This window comes from Peromyscus maniculatus, chromosome 19 (genome assembly GCF_049852395.1).
Source record: "Peromyscus maniculatus bairdii isolate BWxNUB_F1_BW_parent chromosome 19, HU_Pman_BW_mat_3.1, whole genome shotgun sequence".
NCBI lineage: Eukaryota > Metazoa > Chordata > Mammalia > Rodentia > Cricetidae > Peromyscus > Peromyscus maniculatus.
This window is the reverse complement of record NC_134870.1, coordinates 13,782,554-13,807,754: the sequence shown is the minus strand read 5'-3', so window position 1 is coordinate 13,807,754 and position 25,201 is coordinate 13,782,554. Positions and strand designations below refer to the sequence as shown.

General features: G+C 40.0%; 1 protein-coding gene across 28 annotated transcripts in view; it reads right to left on the bottom strand.

Moving 5' to 3' along the window:
- Dtna (dystrobrevin alpha) overlaps window positions 1–25,201 on the bottom strand; it is a 370,573-nt gene that overhangs the window by 57,111 nt on the left and 288,261 nt on the right. For 14 of the 28 annotated variants that reach the window (XM_076554816.1, XM_076554820.1, XM_076554814.1 and 11 more), the window contains 3 exons: window positions 24,642–24,808; window positions 22,686–22,810; window positions 17,716–17,799 (listed from right to left, as the gene is read on the bottom strand). In XM_076554816.1, the coding sequence (XP_076410931.1) occupies window positions 17,716–17,799; window positions 22,686–22,810; window positions 24,642–24,808 (376 nt within the window). Of the gene's footprint in view, window positions 1–8,175; window positions 8,269–8,783; window positions 8,862–16,209; window positions 16,476–17,715; window positions 17,800–22,685; window positions 22,811–24,641; window positions 24,809–25,201 lie in introns of those variants that run through there. The other 14 variants (XM_076554802.1, XM_076554803.1, XM_042263999.2 and 11 more) reach the window with 2 other exon arrangements.

The following is a 25,201-nucleotide window of genomic DNA, read 5'->3' as shown; positions in this document are numbered from 1 at the left end:
CCTGGAGTAAGAACGAATGGTATACAGAAATAGAGCAAGGTAAAAGCCCAGAGACAAAAGACAGATGGGGATAATTTAGGTCAAGAAAAGTAGGAAAGAAACAAGACAGGCTAAGGGCAGGCATTTATAATTAAGGATAAGTGTGTGATTCATTTGGGAGCTGAGTGGTAAGCCAACAACCTAAAGAGCAAAACAACTAATAACATTTTGGCGTACCAATGGGGGCCTGAATTTCCATGTAGGGCTTAAGAAAGCTGAAAAAGAAAACAAACAAACAAACGAACAACAACAACAACAAAAAACCCAAAAAAACAAAACCAGGAACAACAACAACAAAAGAGAATATGGCTCCTTTAAGAGTTTCTGCCTGCTGGCAAGCCCTTGAGTATGTTAAGTAAGAAAAAAAAAAATAAGTAAAAATGCTGCCACAGTGCAAGCACTGGCATTCTAGAGCTCTAGGAAGGTTGAATGCAGTTCCTGGTCAAACCTCCAACCAGGAGCAAGCTTTAGGCTTGACTTTCAAGACCTGAGCCAAAGCCATGGGCAGAGGCACACGCCGTTTAGCAGTTTAAAGTTTTTTCATGTGGTTAAAAAGGCTAAAAGATACATAGTGAAAGAGGTCCAGATGAAAAAAACCTCTAAACAGGTTCCAGTGTGTTTTACAATGTGTTGTAGGCTTAAGAAAGAAAGAAAAAGGGTATGGATAGTCATAGAAAGAGATAAATAGTTTAAAAATAATAAAGTCTTTAAAGAGAGAAATAAAATAAAATAAAAAAGAATAAGCCACATAGAGATGCAAAATACTCAGAGAGTTTGGATCCTGTATATTACTGTGTTGATTTTAATTTTTTTGATGGCTGATGGGCAAGAGACAGCTGCTGGGAGACATGGGATTGTGAACAGGACAGCAAAATTGAACTAACCTAGATACTTTAGGTCTATCTTAACTTTAGAAAAGAAGTCAAAAATATATTTGTCAAATGGAAATCAAAAATGCTTTCGAGTTTTGTTTCCATGGGAGATGAGGGGCTATGGATTCCTTCAGGAATAGTATGGATCAAGTTTGATCAGGGAAGACCTCCTGAATCTTGACAGGTGATATCTATCAGCAAAAGTTACTGCTAGTCTTTCTAGGACTTGGCCATTATCTCAATTTTTTTTTCTGGGAACCCTAAAGATGTGCTTGCCCACAGCCAGCAGAAAGTAGCTTAGAGAAAACTATACCCACATTCCCAAGAGTTGGAGGGTATGAGCGGTTTTTGATTATTTGATGGGTTATGGATGTTTGTTATCATTTAGGGGAATATAGAATATTGATACAAATTTAAAGTTATTTTTGTTACACTGCATATATGTTTCTATTCTTATTTATTGACAAACATTTTGACAAAATATACATACAATGTGTTGTAACAAAAATTACCTTAAATTTTTGTTACAACACATTGTATGTATATTTCTATTTTTGTTTGAGGTATTGTGCCTATGCAATTCACTTGGAAATGTAGGGTGAAGTTCTAGTTTTTGAAAGCTATTATTATAAACTATATAGGATAATCAGGAACATAGGTTAGTGATTAGTCATTTATAATAATCAAAATTGTAGATATGTTAGGTATGCTTTCCAGATCATATAGAGATATATTTTAGATAGATAGATGGTCTACAAACCTTTCAAAGACCTACAGAATATGTAATTTAAAATGTTTTGTTAACTTAAGGCTTTTCATTACAATGAGACACATTTGTTCCTGGCAGCACCAATTTACTTCAGAAATGATGGGGATCGAAGAAACTCCTTATGGAGTTTGCTTTCAATGTGGCAAGGCTAGCCATTTGGGCAAGTATCTGCTTTTACTTGACAGTATGTTGTATAAACTGGATATACAGGACTGCTGAACTTTGCCAAAACAAGGCAGGATGGTCCTTCAGGGTTTCTGTGTCACAGAGGAAACTGTCAGACATTTTTCAGGATACAGAGGAAAGTGACTGACAAACTTTGCCAATATAGGTGAGACAGTCTTTCAAATTTCCTGCTTCATTGACAAGTCTTCCAGATACTGCGGGCCTGTAGACTGAAGATGGATGCCCCAATGTTGCAGAGGAACTTTGGGTGACTGTCCAGGCAGTCATATGTCTCTGTCATTTCTAGAGTTTCTGGAAGTTGTTTGCAATACACTTTTTGTTTACTTAAATAATATTATATCCTTCTGGGGCCTTTGATGGAGTTGAAGACTAGATAGTTATAGTTGCAGTTTTCCTTAGATATGATAGAAAGTAAATCAGGTATAAAATATTGGATTTACTAAGATAGGATAGATTATGGAGTATTTTCTTTAAATGTAACAGACACAAATGAATTGGAATTCAGTACATTGTGACTGTAATCTTTAGTTGATAATTGTTATTATTGTACACAGTCTTACTGTGTTAAAGCCTTTCATTTTTGTTTAGAAAAAAAGAGGGAAATGTTTGGGGAATATTATTTTAAGGTGTGTTACTTTTGTTTATGTTGCATTTGTTTAACTCTGTGAAACTGTGTTACTGAGACTGTCTAAAACACCTGATGGTCTAATAAAGAGTTGAACAGCCAATAGTGAGGCAGGAGAAAGGTTAGGTGGGGCTGGAAGGTTGAAAGAACTAATAGAAGAAGAAATCTGGGAGAAGAGAGATCTAGGAGCAAGAAGAGGAGGAGGATATCTGGGACCAGCCACCCAGCTACACAACCAGCAATGGAATAAGAAAGAAAGGTATATAGAAATAGAGAAAGGTAAAAGCCCAGAGGCAAGACAGACAGGTTAAGTTAAGAAAAGCTGACAAGTAACAAGCCAAGCTAAGACCAGGCATTTATAATTAAGAATAAGTCTCTATGTGTGATTTATTTGAGAGCTGGGTGGCAGGCCCCCCAAAACAGCAAAACAACCAGCAACAAACTCAGGTCATCAAGCCTGGTGGCAAGTACTTTTACCTGCTGAACTATCTCACCAGGCTGGAAGGTTTTTTTTTTATTTTTCATTTTGTTTTAAAATCAGATTATATTCTATATTTTACAGGTAGATGAGAACAAAATGTTATAGATAGATAGTTATGTCTAAGAAATTGGAAGACAGTGAGCATATGGAAAAGAATGAAGTAATCTTAGGCTTGGGTGTTGTTTTTAAGGAACTGAAATTGAGGAGGAAAAGAGCTGAGTTTTGAAGTTTATAATTGAGACTCTTGAATCAGTGGTTTGTAAGAAAAAGGTAGGAACTCATGAAACAGTATTATTAGATCATAACAATAGAAACTTGTTAAAGTGGTTGCTCTTAAGAATGTATTCAAACTCATTTATTAAAACCTTAATAAGGTCTTAACCTTTAACCTGATAAGGTATAAGAAAAGTTATACATTCAATCAACTTTTAGTCTACACATTAAAAATAGAGACACATAGGGTAAGTGGATTTTAGGTTGGATTATGTTATGGAGTGAATGCATCTTTTTCTGAATTTATTTATTATTGTCCAATGCTCCACTAATTTTAGACTATGGCTACATCCCCAGTCCTGGGGGACAAGTTAAAACTAGTTGTATTAAAAATCCATTTAGCAATAAATCTACTTGTAGTATAATGTAAAATTTCTTGTACTCAAGAATAAGAACAGACCAGTTTTAACTTTGTTATAGGAGATCAGGAGTCTAATCAAGAGACAGCAACTGATCGTGACAGCAAATTACAGTTGACGGCCTTTAGCTATTTCCCTTTCTGCCCTCATAGAGTTTTAAGCAACGTACTAGACTGTCTGAACAGTATGTGTATAGGATGCAATTGTGGTTAGAGGCAAAAGTTCTGGATTGTTTTCATCTTTTGTTCTGCCTGCCAGAGATATTTTCCACAAATCACTGGTGTGTCCAGGTAGTTGGTAAGCTTTAGAGAGGGAAGAGAATACAAGGTCTCTTTGTGAGACTCCAATTCTCCCTCATTGGAGAAGGCCCTTATAAACCACACACTGTTAAAAACAAGCAGGAAGTCATCATGTGTTGTGGAATATTCCTTTACACGGTGTGAAGATGTGTCACAGTGGTTGGCTTAGTAAAGAACTGAATGGCCAATAGCTAGGCAGGAAGAGATTAGGTGAGACTTCTGGGGACAGAGAGGTCTTGGAGAAGAAGAAAGGTGGAGTCTCCAGCCAGAGGCAGAGCAAGCAAGACATGCAGGAGGAGAGGTAAATGCCACGAGTCATGTGTTATTTGTAGATGAATAGAAATGAGTTAAGTTATAAGACCTAGTGGGACAAGCCTAAGCTATAGGCTGAATTTTATAATTAATAATATGTCTTCATGTCATTTTTTTTTGTGTGTGTGTGAGCTGGTGACCCAAAGAAAAATTCATCTACAATCATGCATTTTCATTGAGCTGCCATTTACTTGTTTGGCTTAAGTGTTTCTTTAACTTGGAAGCAGAGTATTTATGAAGGAGCCAGTTTTTCACTGTGTTAAGTAATTAATATAGGGTATCTCATACTTTGTAAGGGTGGAAAGAGGATGGGCTTTTGAGTCAGAAGGCCTGTGTGCAAGTCCTCACCAGCATTCAGTCTTGGGTCACTCCTCACATCTTGCATTAAGCTTATATTTTCTTTCTTTCTCTTTATTTATTCTTTGTATCTTTCACATCATACATCTCCATCCTATTCATTTCCCCTTCCCTTCGTATCTACCCTCTGCCCTTGAAACATCCCCCCACCAAATAAACTAAAATAAAAGTTAAGAGAAAAAAGAAAAAAAAAAAGGAAAAATCAGTCTCATCATGGAAGCTGTAGTCTGACAGTGAGTCACACAGTAAACCCTTTTTATCCACATATCTTTACTTGCAAGTGCTCCTTGCAGAGTCATTGGTCTGGATCAAGGCCTCTGGTTTCTGCTACACTATCAATGCTGGTCCCTCACTGGAACTCCTCTGGGTTGTCCTGCTGTTGCCCTGTGTTGTGGAGATCCTGCAGCTTTGGGTCTGCAGGACCGGTTCCTTCACCTGCTCCAGCAAATCACAGATGAGGTGGATGTTGGGGTGGGCCAACTCAAAACCCTGTTTCTGGGCCTGGGTGCTTGCAGGGTTGGTCAACCTGCCAGCTCTAGTCTTTACCACCAGGATGAGTTCTCCTGTATTGCCCTGGTGAGCTCACTCCTTGCAGAGATGAGCAAGGGGCGAAGCCCACATTTTCTTGTCAGCCTTCTAAAGAAGCAAGTTAAATAGTGCAGTGTGGCAAACAGATCTGTAATTTTTGAAACATTTTATAAATTTAAGACTTACTGCTATTCTGGCTGCTTTGTCCATAAAAGAGATCAAAGAGAAAATTCTTTCCTATTTAAATCTTAAAATTAAAATGAAATAAAATAAAAATAAAAACCATGGTACTAATTCATAAAGGGTAACATGTTAGTGGCTACTATGCTTATTGATAATGTGATCAAAATATGTGCTAAAAGGAAATAAAAAAAACATACTAAGAAATGCAGATTTGGTAAGTAGACACATGGAGGCTGTCAGGTAGATGGAGGTGCTATCCACGGAAGCTGTCTGGAGAACACATGTTGACAAAGGTTTTGTAAGAAGTGATACAGGATAGTGGTTATGGACCGGGATGGACAAGAACATATAGGGAAGGGAAGAAGCTACGAGAAATCTGAAGCTGTTGGAACTTCATAAGGACACAAACTGTAAGTAACATGGAGGCAGCAGTTCCCACAGAGACCACCTCTTCTGTCAGTCTGAAGGCCTGTTTTGTATCATGGTGCAAACCCCTCCTGGCTTTTTCCAAGCAGATGTAAGGTGTCTTTGCTGGATAGCCTTATGGTCCAAAGTGATCATGGAGTCAATATGATTAATTGCTTGAGTAGGGAAAATGATGGGAATTGACAAACTCCAAGCTTTTCTCTTTGGAGAGTTTTTTTGCTGCAACCTTCATCAAGGAAAGGTCAAAGGAGCGAGGTGGAAGTGGTTGGGACGTGTGTAGAATTATTCAGGTGAGGACAAGGTGAAATCACCATTGCTGTCTTCTCATTGGCTCCAGACTGAGAAGTGAAGATGACTAATAGGATTTTTAAAAAAGTAATTCACTATTAAGCTTCAGTTTTTCAGTCACCGTGGAACATTGGATTCTACATTTGTTGTAAATAGGGTTAAAGTAATACATAGCTTTGAGAGGCTGAGTTAGGAGAAAGCCGGCATTGCTGAATTTAGCAGCTCAGGAAATCTGAGCACAGTGGAGAGTGAAGTTTTGTATCTTCAAGGAACGGACCACAGGATGAAATTAGACCAGTGTGGCAGCTGTATATGTGTGTGTGTGTGTGTGTGTGTGTGTGTGCGTGTGTGCGTGTGTGCGTGTGCGTGTGTGTGTGTGTGTGTGTGTGTGTGTATAAATATGTGTGTGTGTGTATAATGAAAAATAATATGTTCATTATGTATTGAGACAAATACTGTTCACTAGTTCATCAGTTATAAAACTCTCTCATGCGCCAATCCTGCAAAAACAGCCTAAGGAATCAGAAACAGTGATAGGAATGAAGCCTGCAAACCATCATTGGAGGAGAACGTTCTAGAAACAAAGTCTAGCAACAGAGCGGTGAGAGCCACAGCACAGATCTGCTGTATGATTAAGAGATGCTATGGGGATTCCTTTAAAAGTTTATTTAAAAATTTTGACCACATCATGCAATGTGTTGTGGTCACGTTCATTCTCCACTGTCTTTTGTCACCCTCCCTGACTCCTGATGACCCCCTCTTTTCCATCTGGTTTCCCTCATAAGATGGTTAATTGACTATCAAATTGACTGCACTAAGAAATGTCCAGGGGAGCGGAGAAGGACACCTGTGAGGATATTTCCAGAGACAACTAAATTCTAGACACATTGAAACAATGAATGGATTAACCCTTTGATGGATTCATAAGATGTCATTGTTGGGAAGTGATGAAAGGCGGGAGGTGGTGCCGAGCTGGAGGGATTAGGCCACCTGGAGAAGGTCCACAGGAGCTTTACCTTCCTGTAGTCATATTTGTCTACATGTTATATGCCACGAAGCAACTCTTGACCACATGCTCTTGTCACCATGCTATATTTTGTGACCACTCTTGTCACCATGCTATTTTGTCTCACAGTGGGACCAGAGACACCATGCCAAGTGAGCATGGACTACGTTCTCTGAAACTGTGAGCTAAAATAAATTACTGTTTCGGCTAGGCATTTGGTCACAGTGAAAAGAGAGCCACTAAGACAGATGCCTTGCAACAAAGAAAAAGCAAAGGACCCATTGCACTGGATATGTAAGTCATGTTCTGGGAACTGAACCCAAACTTCTCTTAATTATAACATCACAAACCCCACAGGTCCTCAGGTCAGACGCAATCGGAGTTTTTAAGATGTTCATATAGAATTCGTTAGCTGTTTGTGTGACAGTAGTCTAAAACAAATTAGAACATACACACAATAAGAATATAGTCTACTTTTACTTTTATTCAAATTTCAAGTGATTATTTATTATTTAAGGGAAATAACTTTAATCAATCTCCTGTGTCACAATTAAAAGAGAATAAAGCTTTGCCAATGCTTTTATCTTAATACTAGAGCTGTACAAATACTGGATCTCTCTAAGACAGACTTCACATTTTCTGTAACTTGGAAGCAGGCTTTACCAGGACGGCTACTCCGATATATTTGTCAGTGAGAGAACTGTTGGAAGACAATTTCTCCCATGCTATCATTGTTAACTGATTTCTGTTTTATGATCACATAACTTTTATGAGGATTTGCTTCTATCTGAAATGAATTGCTTCTCAGATCAGCTTCACACCCTTGAAGTAAGAATCACCTCCATCTTGTAGTAATGTGACACTTGGAGTAGAACCTTCTGGCGGGCCTCTGACTCCTATGATTACTAGATGGTAATAGTTACCATTGGTCCCGTTCACACCAGTTTTCACTTTGGCCAAGACAAAGCAAGGGAGAGAACTCTGTGATGCAGTGGTGGGATGTATCCAGAACAACATCACAAAAGACGTGGTTAATTGAACTAGGTGAAAAGTTCCTCTTTACCTTTGGCTTGCAGGACCCTAGCTCATTGCTAAGACTGCTTATTAGTAACCCAGGCTGTTCCCCTCTGTAAGGACAGGCTAGCAGTCAAGCCTAACCATGATGCACTAACCATGATGGGCTGCTCCGGAGCATGTTGACATATAACCCAATGAGAACATGTTCATCGGCTAGCCTGTCTGCCACATTTAGGCTGTACTGTATCCTAAAACAGGGTAGGAGGAAAGAAGAATTAAGAGAGGTGGACATAGGAGGAGTGAGTTTGTGGTAGGAAAAGCACTCAGAAAACCAAGCCAGTAAAGGGAGACTATATGTGATGTACTACGAAAAACACAAGCAAAACCCAGGCAAGGGGATCCAGAACTTCATACTACTAACTTTCAAAACACGAGGTAACTCTTTAGAAAACAGATTTGCATTCTTTGACCACAAAGACCAAGGAACTTGTCTCCATGGAAAACACATCGAAACATGTCACAACAAAGATTAAATATCTTTTGGGAAATTGGGTTAGTCATATAAAATTAGAATAAAGGAAAAAGGAAGTAGAGAAAGTAATAACACAAGTGTGTTCACTTGGAATAATGACTTGGTGCTGTTAGTGAGTTGTAAGACAGCTGCTATTCTAGGTCAAACGGTCTTTCACATGCAATCCTTTACAGCAACGCCATCTTTAGTTGAGTTAATTGAGGATCTCAGCACACTCTGGCTTCAACTTACCCTTTGCCCTTCAGAAAGGTTGGAGCAGCCCTAGCCAGCATTTTGTTCTGTTCTACTTCACTGTCCTTGGGAGGAGAGCTAGTTAATAAGATGGGAAAGCCAAGAAGAGGGTAAACACAGCGACACATTGAGACTAGAAACCGGTCAGAAGTTTCTAGATCTACTAGTCTAGTATCTAGTCTAGATCTACACTCTGTGTGGACAGATGGCTCAGGATTTTGAAATGCTCAAGATGTCTCCAGATTTCCATAGAGTTTATCTAAGAGAAGAAACTATTTGAGGGCCATAATAGCTACCATGATCTCAGACTTGACCTCTGTTATTTGCTTAACAAGGAACACTTATATTGCATGTGGCTAGACTTCATCAGAACCCATCTAAACATTTATTCCAGGGTATGATGGAAACAGTCCAACACTTCATAAAGCCCTGCCAACATTTAGATGACTCTTAAGAGGTTTGCTTCCAGGCTGCAGAAATAGCTCAGCTGTTAAAAGCATGTCCAGCTCCTTTAAAGGATCCGGGTTTTGTTTCCAACACTCACATCAGGTGGCTCACAGCTGTCTATGACTCTAGCTCTGGGGGGATCTGACTCCTCTGGCTTCTCTGAGTACCAGAACACATGCGGACATGTTCACACATGGCACACACTAGGATGGGTTGCTGATCAAAGATGATGATTAATTCCTTGCAACCATTTCTGCCCTCAGCTTTTTGATATAAAAAACTGTTGATGAATGGGTATGTACTTTGAGGATTTAAAGTAGAGCCGACTAATTGTTTTTCATATATAAAAGGTTAGATTTGTGATTCTTTTAAGATTCCTTAAAAGATTACCATTTAAGATAAATAATAAAATAATTGATTCTTTCTTTCTAACCAAAAAAAAAAAAATACATTGCTTGCTTACACTCTGTAATCTATAACAAGTTGCTTGTGTATAAATGTACGTGGGTTTTGGGGATAATTTGTTTTTCACCTGTAACATATAAAATGTTTAATTATGTAAGGGATATGGAAAACATGTTGTTTATTACTTGCATGCATTGTAATCATTCACTTGAAAAACAGAATGTAACCACATTGTAATTTTTATACTGCTTGAAAGATTTTGCTGTGGTATATAAGCTGTAAGGGAAAAAAATAAAGAAGTTAGAGGAAAACACCAGGGAAGATGTAGAAGGAAGTCATCGGGAAAGAGAAAAGAAGAGAAACATCAGGATAGAAGAACAGAATGGAAAAAGAATAGAGTAGAACAAGCAACAGAAAGAAGAATAAAATAGAAGAGAAACTTATCCCTCAGAAAAGAAGTCTGTGTGTTTTTTCTTGCTGACTCTGCATCTCATTCCCAGTCTCTCTGACCTGTGTGATGAATATCACATCAGAATTATGTACATTACAATTAGGATAGAATTATATGGTTTATAATACTATGTACTAAAGATTTCTTAAATAGTCAAAGTCTCTGGTACATTTGAGCCAAATTTTATTCATTTAAGAGCCTAGCAGATAATCAAGTTTGTTTAAGTTATGATACTTTTAATCAGCTTATCAGGAAAGCATCTATTTTCTTAAGTGTTGCTGTGTTTAAAAAGCACAACCGCACATACATAAAATTGGCTTTAAAAATAAATCAGAGAAAGGGGTAGAAAGTGATATTTTGATGTATGTGGACATTGTAGACTAATTCAATCAAGCTAATTAGTGTGGTGGGACATTATTTTCAGCAGGCAAAGATATGCTGCATTTGTTTATGCTGCATAATATTACTTTATGTGAAGGTGTGTTACATTTGTTCATACTGCCTTTGTTAAAGATGTGTTACATTTGTTTCTTTTGCATTTGTTTAACTATGTAAAGTTGTGTTACATTTGTTTGTGCTGCATTTGTTTAACTATGTAAAGATATGTAGCATTTGTTTCCCCTTGCCTGCCTAAGGCACCTGACTGGTCTAATAAAAAGCTGAGTGTCCAATAGCTAGGCAGCGGAGGGATAGGAGGGGTTGGCGAGCAGAGGGAACAAGTAGGAGGAGAGAAGAGAACAAGGGAGAAGGAAAGGGTGATGCCCAGGGTCAGCCAGTCAGGCACAGGGCAAGCAGGGGAGTAGGACACACAGAATGAAAGAGAGGTAAAAAGCCCCGAAGCAAAATGTAGATGAAGAGAAACAGATTCAGTTAAGTTATTAGAGCTAGCAAGAAATGAGCCTAAGCTAAGGCTGAGCATTCATAACTGATAATAGGTCTCCATGTCATGATTTGGGAGTGGGTTGGTGGCCCCAAAGAAAGCCTGTTTCAAATTAGCATAGCCACATTTCACATATTTATTTTGTATACTTGTAATATTTAAAATCTACTCTTCCAGCAACTTTGAAATATTGAATATGTTATTATTAATGATTGACACAATGCGCACAACAGATCGCTATGACTTTAAAACTGATACATTAGATTAATGTTCTAGAGGACCTGATTTCCCTATGGTCTTAATGATGTTTTTCAGGATATTGATTTTTATCCCCTGAGCCCTAAGGAACTTCCCACCATGCCAATAACCACTTTAACTCATTATAGTTGGTGTTTACTGTAATGTTCCATTATTCCACCACAACAGCCCTCTAAATCTTGTCTCCTGAAGCAACTCAACATACATTCCTTATCCAATAATCACAGTTTTCTTCCTTCTTCTCAATGTTTTCCTAACCATTTTCTCTAGCTGAGGGCAGATACATTTGTTACAGATCTCAGATGTCCACAGACCATTCACTACACTGTAAGAATTTTCAACCACTCCTCCTCCTCCACAAAAAAATGACTTCACTGCTTCTAACATCTCCTTGCTCTTTGAACATCAGAAATTATAACAGTAACTCCTTAAACCAAAGACTACTATTAAATTATTCAGGCATATCTTCTGATGTTGAATGCAAGATTTAAAACAAAGACCCAGTAGAGACAACTAATGGGTTTTGGAAGATCAAACACTTTGAAAATATTTCACATATAGTTAAAATTCTATTGTTAGTTTTGAAGGTTGACAACTGATGTCATGATTTTTACTTTAATGGAAGAATTTTTGGGGTGTCTTAGGGTAAAATTCTATGCAAATACTTGTTGGATTTTGCTGAAACCTGAAATTTGTGTTAAAACAGCTCTGCTTATCTTGGAATACCCTTTTAAACACTGATTAAGGAAATTTGTTTCTCCTTTTGAACATAGTATCAAAGGATTGTATTTGATCTCATGGAATATAGAATATTTAATATCACAGTGGCGAAGAGAAAAACAATATTTTAACCATTGTAGATTTTAAAAAGCACAAATCTAGTTTCTATGAATTCTTAAATAAATGGTAGACTGTGAAGAATGCTTGTGAAGTCAGCTGCTTCTTCAAGAGATCCTCAACAGTAAAAACCCGCTTCTCACTAATTTGTTCAATAGTGATAAGGTCCTCAAACTGACAAACTCAATAATAAGAGTCCTCTCATTACTTTAGTGAAGAGAAAATTTCTTGAAACATTCTATTTTACTTTCCTACATTTCAGCAGCTCAGATTGAAATATAAAACTCTGGTTTTTGCAAATTAAAATTATGCATTAAAATAGGTTAGTGTTCCAGCAGGAAGATTAGTTACCCATGGGGATGGACAGAAAGTTCAATAGTTAAGAGCTTTTATGGCTCATGCAGTTGACCTGGATTAAGTCCCCAACACCCACCCACAATAGACTGTAACTACAGTTTCAGGGGATCCTACGTCCTCATTTTTGCCTCCATGGGCATCTGTAAGCATGTGGTGCATATAAACTCACACAGGCACACATATATACACATGAATAAAATAAACAAATCTTCAAAAAAGAAAATCAATTATCCATCAATTCAGGTTGGCATAAACACCAAGCCATCTTAAATAGGCATCATAGAAGAAATAAGAGTTCTGAGGTCAGTTTTGCTTGATCATATTTGTTATGTCATTCCCTAATATCATCACCAAGCTGTATCAATTGTATGTTTGTTAAGAGAGTCTATATAAGAGTCTTCTGTGTACAGAACATGTGCAAACACCAACTAAAGCATCCCAGTAAGAGAAGAAAGGTCAATAAAGTGAGATGTCCATAGTTTTAATTATGTGCTAACACATTTATGGATATTAGAACTTTGTTCGAAGATTGTTAGTTCTAGCTTTTTAATTGTGTGCCAACATGTTTATATGGAAATCAGAACTTTGTTAAGACTGTTAATTTTACCTTATAAATGAACTTCAATAAAGACTACCTATGGAGTGTGGTTATTTTATTTATAGAACTTCATGCAACATACACAGGGATTGTGAAGACACTCGGAAAATCGTTAAGGCAGTGCCAGGTATTGATGGATAAATTTGCCTGGTTTTGTTAACGAAGGTGTTTGAGAGTGGTGATATATTGTGTACCCTAATAAAGCTTGCCTGAGGATCAGAGGACAGAGCCAGCCACTAGATTAGACATAGAGGTCAGGCAATGGTGGCACACACCTTTTATTTTATCATTTGGGAGGCAGAGATCCATCTGGATCTCTGTGAGTTCAAGGTCACACTGGAAACAGAGCCAGGCATTGGTGGCACATGCCTTTAATCCCAGGACTGGGAAGCACACACGCCTTTAATCCCAGGAAGTGATGGCAAGGTGGAGAAAGGTATTTAAGGCCTGAGGAAACAGGAACTAAAGCAGTTTAGCTGAGAATTTCAGCCTCAGAGGATTTCAGTCAGAGAATTCATGGAGTTGGTGAGGTGAGAGGTAGTGGCTGTGGCTTGCTCTGCTTCTTTGATCTTTCAGCTTTTACCCCAATATCTGGTACCAGGTTTTTGTTTTTGTTTTTATTAAAAGACCATCTAAGATTCAAACAGCATTTGAGTTCCATTCTTAGACAACATCAGCCATGGGAGAACCTTTCAGAAGCAAAGGCTGAACCTAGCATAATTTCATTAACCACTTTGGATGGCCAAATCACAAATGCCTATAACATAGTTTGTCCCTTTTAAGTCGGGCTAAAAGCTGGGCCATTAAATAAAGAATCTTTGGGTGAGCAGAAGTGTTTGAGAAGAATAAAAACAGACACAAGAATTTTTTTTTCCTGAAAACATAATCCAGGAAACCCAATGACCAACAAGTCAGGCAAGAACAATGTCACATAAAGGCTGTCCTGCTAGGAAGAGCCAGGATTTGGGAGGTGACTGGGGTCTAACACAGTGGGTGGCTCTGTGGGTACCCTCCTCACAGGTACTGTAGGGTTTCATGCAGTGTCAGTAATAAAAGATGGAAAATGAAAAAAAGCATGTTAGATTGTATTCAGAGCACTATATAATTTATATAAACAACTTTCTAATATTTAAAGAAGGGTAAGATATGGCTAGGTGCCATATATAATAGCCAATGTGGTTATTTTTGTGAATATTACCCCTTTCAAAGTTATAGCTATGAAAATGCTTGTGAAACCCTTAAACCATGTACTTAATATTGAAAGTAAAAGAAATTATCCATTCATACTTTTAAGGGGCATCATAACTAGGGAAGAAGACGGCCATAATTAAAGAGCTTATTCAACATGGGAAAGAGGTAGATAACCTTTGTTTACACACTAAGTAAGGGATCTGGGCAGATACTTAAGATTTTGCAAAGAAGGTATGATGCCAAAAGAGAAAGCTGACCTTTTGGAGCACTACACCATGAATGAAATAAATTGGTCAATGAATTTGTTCTTTGACCCACTCCGACCCAGTTGCTAACTAGTAATGAGTGTAGATTTGTTCATATAACACACAGCTATCATGCCTGAAGACTTCCCAGAACTGCAGGGAATTTCATCTTCCTTTTAGCTAATGGGACAGTGAGTTGAGTATCTAGTTGGAAAAAAGGTATAAGAACAGGGGATATACAGATGGTGGTGGGACCATGGCTCCAATCTGTGTGAGGTAGATCACTAGAATGCCAAAGGACTTGAAAGACACGTCCTAGCGCCTTCTGAAGATCAAAGTGTCAGGCTTGTAAAGGACTGGAGGGCGTGACGCCAGGTCTTCATAGTGAGGATCTTGCTATAGTGATTTCAGCTTCCTCACAGTCTACAACATCATTCTCTGATTACTGAGACTCCTAAGTGACAGTACTAATGGACAGCTTGTTTAAATAAAATGGCTGTGTGATGGGGGAATGTCTTTCTGTATGCTGTGAATATGTGTTGCTCTGACTGGTTGAAAAATAAAACGCTGATTGTCCAGTAGCCAGGCAGGAAGTACAGGTGGGATAAGCAGACAAGGAGAATTCTGGGGGGAGGAAGGCTGAGTTAGGAGATGCCAGCCCGCCCTCCAGGGAGCAGCATGCAATAGCACACAGGTAGAGCCACGGAAAACGTGGCAATTTATAGATTAACAGAAATGGGCTGAGTTTAAATGTAAGAGTTTAAATGGAAAGTCTGAGCTAATGGCCAAACAGTTTTAATTAATATAAGCTTCTGTGTGTTTAATTGGGTGATGAGAGAAGGAGAGATTTGTCCTGATGACTGGCTGGCCGGAACACAGGAAATCTTCCTATTACAGCTGTGTAAGTTTTCCTAAAACTGTGGCACTCCAATGGGGCTATTGGGATGTGACGGAAGTGGGAACCAAGTTCTAGGTCATATTTCATTAGCCTGCCTCTAGTTATGGAGGGAAGAGGACCTTTAACTTCTTTCTGCCTTTGGCATGCTATAGTTGCATCGACCTTAGTGTGTGTTGTGGTAAAGAAAGTGGAAGTCGGTCAACACCAGCATCATCAAGTGGGAGGAATGAAGCCCCAGCAACAAGAAACTGGCTCCAAAATCACTTCTTCAGTGGGATTCAGATTATTTTCCCTTGACATGAAAATGCCCTTGGCTCAGTGGGACAGAAGAGTTTCAAAGCTTGTTAAACCCTTGGCTCTTTAGCTGCACTAAGGTCTAGCCAAAGCCCTTGTTCTTGTTTTATTCATTTAGTGATGGACCATTCCTCAAGGATCCCTAATTCAAGAGTCTTAGCAATCACCACCTAGGGTCTTGTAAATTATACATGGCCCAGCTTGGTACTTTTCATATACCTGCACCTCATACTAGCACAAAGGTATAAAAGTTATAAAATAACCAGGAAGAAGAGGAAGAGCTGAGAAATCAGTCCAGCCTTCCCTTGAAGACCCACCACTAGAAGACTAAGAATTTTCATACTTGGGTAGAAACATCAGCTTTCTAACAACCACTTAATGGCCGCTATTGTTAAAGACTCAGAATGGGGGCTCCTGATCACGCCCCAAGGTTAAGCTGATTTGCACACACAGCTTTCTGAGGGAATGCTTGGCTGTGGGGCTGGATGCTCTTAACTCAAGTGACCTGAGGGGTGCAGACAGTGAAACCTCCCATGGACAGAGTGAGGCCCACTCAGAGAGGACGGATGTTCAGTGTACACAGCTTTATTGAGCAGCACCCTAAGAACAAAAACTGAAGTCCAATCTCTGCAGTGATGAAAACCACACATTTCATACAAATCTGTGGTTCATGGGGAACAAGACAAAAGGACTGAAAATGGGAAGAAAGGGAAGCAATCAAATTCTAGGTTAATAGAGGAAGCAGAAAAGCTCAAAGTATTCTAGGAATATTTTAGGGTACAGGAAGTCATGTTATCCATCTAGACGCATCCACCATGAGCGCCGTCCAAGCTGAAATGATATAAAATGACCTTCAGTAAGGATGGGGTCTGCCTTGGTGTGGCGTTTGCAGAATGCAGAGCTTTCTAAAACACACAGTGTCTTTCTAAGCCTCACAACAAGTCTTCACTAGACAGACAGATGCACAGCTCTGTCTCCTACTGACTCTATGATTTTTCCTTTAGGAAGGATGGCTTTATGTGTTGATGGCTATGAAAAAGGGTGGTCATAAGAAGTTACTGAATGCCTAAAGCTCATTATTTTGCTGTGCATGTTCTGTGGTATGATTGTCTCACTGCTTGCACTTAGATTTAATTTATGTATTGCAAACACTATGGAAACATATTCTCTTTGTTCTGCTTATTATAATTAAGAGGAACTTTTTCCTCTCAGGTTCCAGCTGATGGGCATATACAGGGATGCATGGGAAAAAATTACTCTATCCACGTAAACCTTCTCTAGAACGTGCCAGAACATTGTGGAGTGAAGTTGGCACCTCCTCATCCTCTCAGGGAAAAGGAGGAGGGTTGTTCTGCAAGGCAGTCAGGTCTTATGCTCAATCACTTCGTCATTTTCCTTACCTTTCTTCTTGCTTTCCTGTGAGACTCCATGTGTGCACCAAATAACTCACTGGTGTTGATCTGTGATTTTCATCAAATGAACCAGAGTACCTCTTGAGCCCTGTGTGTTCCTGACACTAACACTCAGAGGAGTGCATGGGTCCCCTGTTCCTTAAACACATAGAGTGGATTTTGTACAAAACGACGAGACACATAACCACATCTTTGAAAAGTTCTTGATACTATCCATGTGATTATTGGCGTGGAAACTCTATTCTAGGTTTGGTCTTCAGCCCTGGCCTCAGGGACTCTGGAGGTCTTCCAGAGAGTATTAATACCCCTGGAGTCTTAAATAATGAGTCATTTTAGGCTCCTTTTAATAATATACCCCTGCATATGTGTAAGTAGTAACATTGAAGCACACCCTAATTACTACTGTGGGGAGGCTATAATGCAGAAGTTACACCTCAAGAGCCAACCCAGCCCTCTACATGTGTCCATGTGAGGGAAATTGAGAACAAGTGATGGGCATTTACAAACTTGTTTCCAATAATAATAATAATAATAATAATAATAATAATAATAATAATAATAATACTCTGCATTTGTCATACAGTAGAATAGTTTTCTCACCACAGTATCAAGCTTATTCCGAAAGGGATGGTTATTTAGTGGCAGGATTGGGAACTTACCTCCTAGTGATGAAAGGACTTCCTGAGGAGGGGACAGAGTGGGAGAAGAGAGTGTCGTTCATGCTGGTTACAGGTCTCGGAGGCCTGAAACAAAGCACAATGTGCGTGCAAACGTTAGGGCAAAGGAACAAACACAAGCTCCCCACCATCCATGGAGGGGAAGGATGAGAATCAGAGTTGTCTCCAGTCCAAGGTCCACGGGAAAGCTTATATATGCCAACTGAGTTACTCTATGGTATAAAGTAGCAATTCCTTGAGCACACAGAGACTTAAGCACTAGGGAGCTGGCCGGTGACGGGGGAATGTTTTTCCAAGGGCGTTGAGCCTCGATGCCTCATTGAGTCATGTTTCTGAGAAGATCAGGGACTCTGACAGTTCTGTGAGCTCCTCCTGATGGTGTCCTCTTTAATACGCTGGTCTGAAAGGACACACACCAAAATGAAATCCCGTCTTGTTTTATTTGTCCCGTGTCTGAGTGCAGACGCAGGGACGCAGCGCCAAGACTCTTGTGCTGATGTTTGGCAGACCCGCGAGAAAGGCTCTGTGGTGTCGACCATGCTGTAAGATTCACTGCATTCATAACAGTCGTGAGGGAAAATAGTGACCACGTTCCTCAGAACCGCCCACGGCTCAGTACGCCACATGCACTGGGTCTGCCTTCCTCAGTTTTCTCTCCATTCCATCCTGTCACTGTCTTTATCATGTATGTCCCACATCAGCTAAAACCGCAGAGTCCAGATCCCTCTCTCATCTCCTTGACATTTTTGTCTTATTTTAGGTTAAATGTAAGATATTGAACACTATTTTAGAGCCCAGAAGATCAAGGATATACTGGGGCATCATTCACAGTGAGAGGAAACTGACTTATTTACCTATTGAGATGGGGTCTCATGCACCCTAGCCTCAAACTCACTGTTGAGAATGACCTTGAACTTCTGATTCTCCTGCCTTGACCTCCTGAATGCTGGGATCACATGCATGTGCCACACTAGGTGCTAGGTTGATGTGGGGCTGAGAATCCAACTCGGGGCTTTGTGCATGCTAGGCAAGCACTCTACCGACTGAGTTATTTTTCGAGCCCTAAGAGGAAGTTTTAGTTTTACTATAATTCTATATTTGAAATTGACAAGATAGAATATCTTGGAGAAGAGACATTAGTTTCAGTAGTCTATGAGAGTTGATTAACAGTTAGCTAATTAACATTAATCCAAGTTAGTTTTGGATTTTTGCCTTTAACAGCAAAATGCGGACTTGTTTATCCTGTTTGATGTGATGCACTATAGGTTTTAAAATATCAGCACTGCCTCTGAACATTCACTGAAACTTCTTCCTGGCATCTGGAGCTGCACTACATTCCAAGATTCTGTGTGGCACATCACTTCTTGGAGGAGGTCGGAATAACAGATTCACTACGTCATTCACTCTGGATTTATCAACCAAGGTTCAGAAAACAATCTCTGAGTGTTGGATTTTTACCTAGGATGCATCTTTGTGATGGGGACAACCCAAGGGTAGTTAAAATGAATTGTGCTTTAATGTGAATAACTTAATTTTATAAGGGGGATGATCAATGCATCCAAATGTCCTCTGTAATTAGGAAGGTAGGCACATTAGCATTTAAAACAGCAATCGGCATGAAATATGTTCATTATAACTTTGTGAAAAGTTGAAATTGACCCCACAGTTCTTGTTTTCTTTTTACAAAAGGAAAAACCTTCCAATTTTGCTCTATATCTAGGAGATGGAAAACAAATGAACGGAGAATGCTTTTTAATTAACCTTGCCAGTTTTCTTATTGAACCTGGTCACCGAAAAACTAAAACTGGAGTTTCTTAGCAAATTGCTTCATGTTTAAGGGTCACCAATCAATAAATCAAACTGGGAGCAGAAGATGGCAGTTTTGAAAGTGACTAAAGTTCCTAACTTCCTCTATCATCAAATGGCAAGTTCCCATCCTCAGCACAAGCCCCACCTGGGGGATGTTACCGTGTTTATTCTTAATAAAATGAAACAGCCTCACCTGAACAATGAGCCTCAGAGACAACACACAAAGATTTTTTTTTTCTGCATAAATCTTAGCAAAGAACTTATAAAAAACTAACATTGGTGTCCTCCTCATAAGTGCAAGGGTTCAGCTCAAAGCTGGATTGGTTTTACACTAGCCTTCTACGGCCCACTTGTTCTCCATCTCCTAACTACTTATCATTAGGATTGTAAATCTGTGTCAGGATGTGTGTGAGGTGTTAATCACTTACCAAGTATCACTTTTTGGCAGCAAGGAAGTGGAACAGAATATAAAATGTTAATCATGGCAACATTTACAAGCAATGCAATAGTTAAGCACACATGCCGAAATCCCCAAATGCCACCACCTGCTCACTTCTATTTGAGAACTAATTCATGACTGACAGTGCCATTTAGCTACATGTGCATAAAATCCCGCGGCTCCTGAAGGCAATAACATTTTCTTTGTCATGTGACTCATTTCTATATGCAAAGTTAGTAGTACCCTAACCTGATATGATGTTGTCATTGTTGCTGTTATTATTGTTTTCTGACCTGGAGTCTCCCTATGTATCCCTGCCTGGCCTGGAACTCGCTACATAGACCAGGCTGGCCTTGAGTTCACAGAGATCTATCTGCCTCTGCCTCCTGAGTGCTGAGACTGAAGGTCTGCACCACTACACTGGACTGACTAATGTCGTATTGATTCAGTCTCTCTTTACCTAAGGCTTCTTGAAAAATGTTTATTTAGTTACAGTCTTCTCACCACCATATTTTTGCCATTTTCCATAGTTAAAAGCTGGAGATTTATAGAGTCTTAATGAGAGTATTTTCTAATTAATGTATTATGTATAATTAAGCAGAAGCCATGTGTTTTTGTTTCAGTTTATGCTTATGGAACTTAGAACGACTTTTCGCTGCTCGTGACTGGATACACATTTTAGACATTAACATCAGGTTTTAGCACAAACACAGCAAGATGCACCTTGAAGAGGACAGTATTACATTTCAAATGCATGGGCTTCCTAACACAGACATGTCTCATATTACGTGAAGATGTGTAATTATCTTCTCATAAATATTCATGTTATGTGATTTTTCCTCAAAATTGATAGCAATTTAAAAATTAATATACTTTTCATATTAACAAGCAACACATGCTTTATTTTGAGTTCATGCTGTAATTCTCTGTGACCCAGCCTCTTGGATGTTCAGTGCATGACACAATGTGTCCATTAATACTCCCGATCCCCACCCACTGCCTCCGCTCTGCCTCTGCCTGTGGGGTTCATGTGTGCACAGGTGATACACTGGGATATTTATATACTGGCTGATGTATATGAACATATGTCCAAACAATGAAAAGATGTGGTTGGGAATCACAATTAATGAAACAATCGTAAATTTTTTTCAGGATGGTCTTTGTTAGAGAAAAAAATTTAAAAATTCATACTACTTCTGTTTTTGTGCTATGGTCATAGTGCTCTCTTTGAGATCTTTCTGGTTTTTAGAAAGATGTTATTAATAACTTTTATTTTATGTGTGTGAGTGTTTGTCTAGATGTATATAAGTGCCCCACATGGTGCCTGGTGACTAGAGAGGCCAGAAGTGGGGACTATGTCCCTTGAAATGGGCATTGGTTACAGGTAGTTGTGAGCTGCTGGGTGGGTGCTGGGAGCCAGACTTGGTCCTCTGCAAGAGCAGCCAGTACTAGTAACTGCTGAGCCACCTCTCCAGCCCTGGAGCTTTCTGTTTTAAGCATATTTGGGAATAACATATCAAAAGCATTAAGTGTGCAGGGAGGTATTAGTGTCTGGTATTTATTAAAGTGCTCATTCCCTTATTTTCATTGTCTAGTACTTGTGATGAGAGAACTTGCCATTAAATGTCATATAATTTATAAAGCATGTTAAAATAATATGTGTATTCACACAGACACATGTATACATACATATCCAGATATACACACATGCATACACACATACACACCCATATATACACATACTCGCATATACATAGAAACACACACATATACATATACACACATACATGAAAACAGATGCACACATACATATGCACACACATACTACAGACACCCAACACAATTAATCCCAAGTGCGGACCGCACAGGGCCCTGGGTTGGGTAAGCATAGTGTGACTCACTTCTCTATGGCAGCACCCTCCACTCTGCTATACTGCCCTGCTCTCAGCATCGGGCCCTAGCCACTCTCTCTCTGCCTGAGGCCGGCAGCTTGGAAGTGGGAGCCGTCGATGGAAAGCGAGTCTCCACAGAGCTCACACAGTGCAAGCTCGTCCCACCTTGTGCTCCTTCCCAAGCAACTCGGATGTCTTGTCTCCTTGGTGATGCCAAGAGCAACAGCAGGCTTTTTAACCCAGCCGCTCCTGGGCAGGTAAGTCATCATCACTACAAGCAGTTGTCCCTGGGAGACTCCCCTTGCTTATGAACTCCTGGGTTATTTATTGGAGCATATTTTTAAAAAAAGGTAAAAATCAAGTTAGCCAGTCTACAGAGTGGGTTTTATATTGGTTTTATGGGGTTTGGCCTATGTCAGCATTATATTGCTTTTATACTTAAAAAAATATTAAAACTTAACAAGTGTGTGTGTGTGTGTGTGTGTGTGTGTGTGTGTGTGTGTGTGTGTGTGTATGTGATGGAAACAGAATGGAAATTATTTGTATGAACGGGACCAGCAAGAAGTGGAAAGAGGTTTAGGGGAAGGACATGGGGATGAATGGGAACAAAGTGTAATGATATACATAAATATATAAAGAGTTTACACTGAAACTCATTTCTTTGTATGCTAACAACAACAACAACAAAAAAGGACTAAAAGAACACGTAAAACTTGGCACTGACAAATGATGTGCTGTTGTCTTGGTATGAATGCTCCAGACACGTGAGAGTGAAGGAAAACACATCCCAGTTGGGGGTCAGAGATACTCACACGATATGAGCCAGGTTGAGTGGTTTCTCGGGCTGATCTGGGAACATGGGGTGCAAAGGTTCGCGGCTTGAAGCGCAGCTCAGGGACTTGCTTAGCGCGTTCGTCAGCTTCTTAGCAGGTGATTTCTAGAAGGCGAATAATACCGACCTTTATCTTACACTTTATCAGATGGACGTAAAATTCTTACTAGCAGTTGCAATACTCATTCACTCATTTCTTGATCGATTCATTTACTGAAGAACTCGGTTTTGAGCACCTGACCTCTAAGTCAGGAAGATTGTTAGAGGAAGTGACTGCATGCTGGGACAAGCCATCCGGCTACCCAGCCCTTGCTGTAAAGTCCCTGAGAAGTGCTATGGTGAAGGGAAGAAGTCCTTGCGTGGGAAAACATGCATTGAGGTTTAGGAGACGATTAGAACCTGCTGAGAAAATGTCAGGGGAAGGGAGGGTAATCCCAGATGGGAGGATAGCGACTGTAAAGGGAGGACAGTGAGAGCACTCTAGAGAGGGCAGTGGGAGGACTCTAGAGAGGGCAGTGGGAGGACTCTAAAGAGAACAATGAGAGGACTCTAAAGAGGGCAGTGGGAGGACTCTAAAGAGAACAATGAGAAGACTCTAGAGAGGGCAGTGGGAGGACTCTAGGGAGGACAGTGGGGGACTCTAGACAGGGCAGTGGGAGGACTCTAGAGAGGACAGTGGGAGGACTCTAGAGAGGGCAGTGGGAGGACTCTAGAGAGGAAAATAGGAGGCACCCACATTCCCATTGGGTAGAGAGATATCTGTTGATATCTCCTCAGGAAGAAACACAGTGTGTGTGTATATATAAAAAAATTTAGCAAGTTACCCTTTACATAAGTCTACACGAAACATTTAAATATATAATAACTCAGACAACTTCACATTCTTGTGACTGAACTATTTTAGGCAGTTCAATTGGCTTGGCTGATGGTACAGCCAACAGCAACCAATGCAGGCACAAAACGGTAGATGTCAGAGACAGGGTGAGAACTGAACTTTGAGTTTAATTGAGGTAGATCAGAAAACAGGAGCCATATAGACAGCAAGCACATGGGGTTGACTCCACAGACCAGCGCCACATGCTCCCCCACATGGGCACTCACAGGGCATTTTTACTAAGCTAACCACTCACAACAAGAAAAGCTGATTTAAAACCACAAATCTCCCCCTCCATTCCCTGGAAAAGAAATCCGAAACTGCCCCAGTTTCATTGAGCACGCATTCTCGTATTCCTGTCGAGTCATGCCTTGAAAGAAATTAGGGATCTTAGGAAAAAAACCATGAAGTACTTTTTTTTTTTGAAAAACCAATTTGCATAGAAAGAAAAGCAAGTGAAACTTAGTAAAACACATACTTCACAGTAAAATGAGACTGACCCAGAGCTGCCTGCCCTTCTGCTGACTAGATCAGTACTGACCTGTCTATATCCTGAGGAGAATCAGAGTTTGCTTCTTCCAGCATTTTAGACTCAGAAAACCACACTTCGCTCAAATAAAAACAGTAAGTGATCCCAGTAGGATGAGGGATGGCAGGGAAGAGGGAAGGAATGTTGAGACAGGAGTTAAGTTTGCCTTTAGTCAGGGTCATCAGGGGAGAGGGAACCACCACCAAGAAAATGCCTCCATCACATCATCCTATCATTAAGTGTGTGGGGCATTTTCTTCATTAATGATTCGTGTGGGAGGGTCCAGCCCTCTGTTGAGAACGCTGTCCAGGGGAGGTGGTCCTGGATGCTATAAGAAAACAGGCTGAGCAAGCCATGAGAACAAGACAATAAACAAGGTTCCTCCATGGCCTCTGCTTCAGTTCCTGCCTCTAGGTTCCTACTGAAGTTCTTGCCTTGACTTCCCTCAGGGATGAATTGTGACCTGGGAGTTTCTTCCAGGGCACTGCAATGCTCACACCTCTGACTTTAAACCCTGCCTGGACCTCACTTACCCATGATGTGTACTCTTTCATTTGGTGCTGGTTGCTGTGGGAACCTCCTGCATGGCCCCTCCAGAAGCAGTCCTGGCAAAGCTGGTAGTTGTGACACTGTTGGCATCGGTAGCGAAATCCCATCATGCTCTCACTGTGACAGTAGGAACACTCAACTGGATGGAAGACTAGGAAGGAAGTAAATGAGGAAAAAACCAGGACAAGTGTGAACTAAACTAAAGAAAAACACAACTTACAAGGAATTCTATTTTTTTCAACTGTGCCCTGTGGTGATTTCAGACCATGATCAACTTTGACTGCCAGAAGTGTTTAGTTTATTCCTGGATCTGCACTTTTTAAGCATATGTATGTGTGTGTGGGGGGGAGGGGGGGCGGGGAGAGGAGGGGAGGAATAGCTATGAAATGGGATGAAGAGTAAGTGTCCTCTGGCAACACAAATCTCTGTAATGCCTTTTGCTCTTTCGACACCTATTTCTTATGTCATAAGAATGTAAATTATCCAAACTGACTAGTCTTTCCCCCGTATCTTCTCCCAGAGACCAGCAGAGGTCATGAAGACA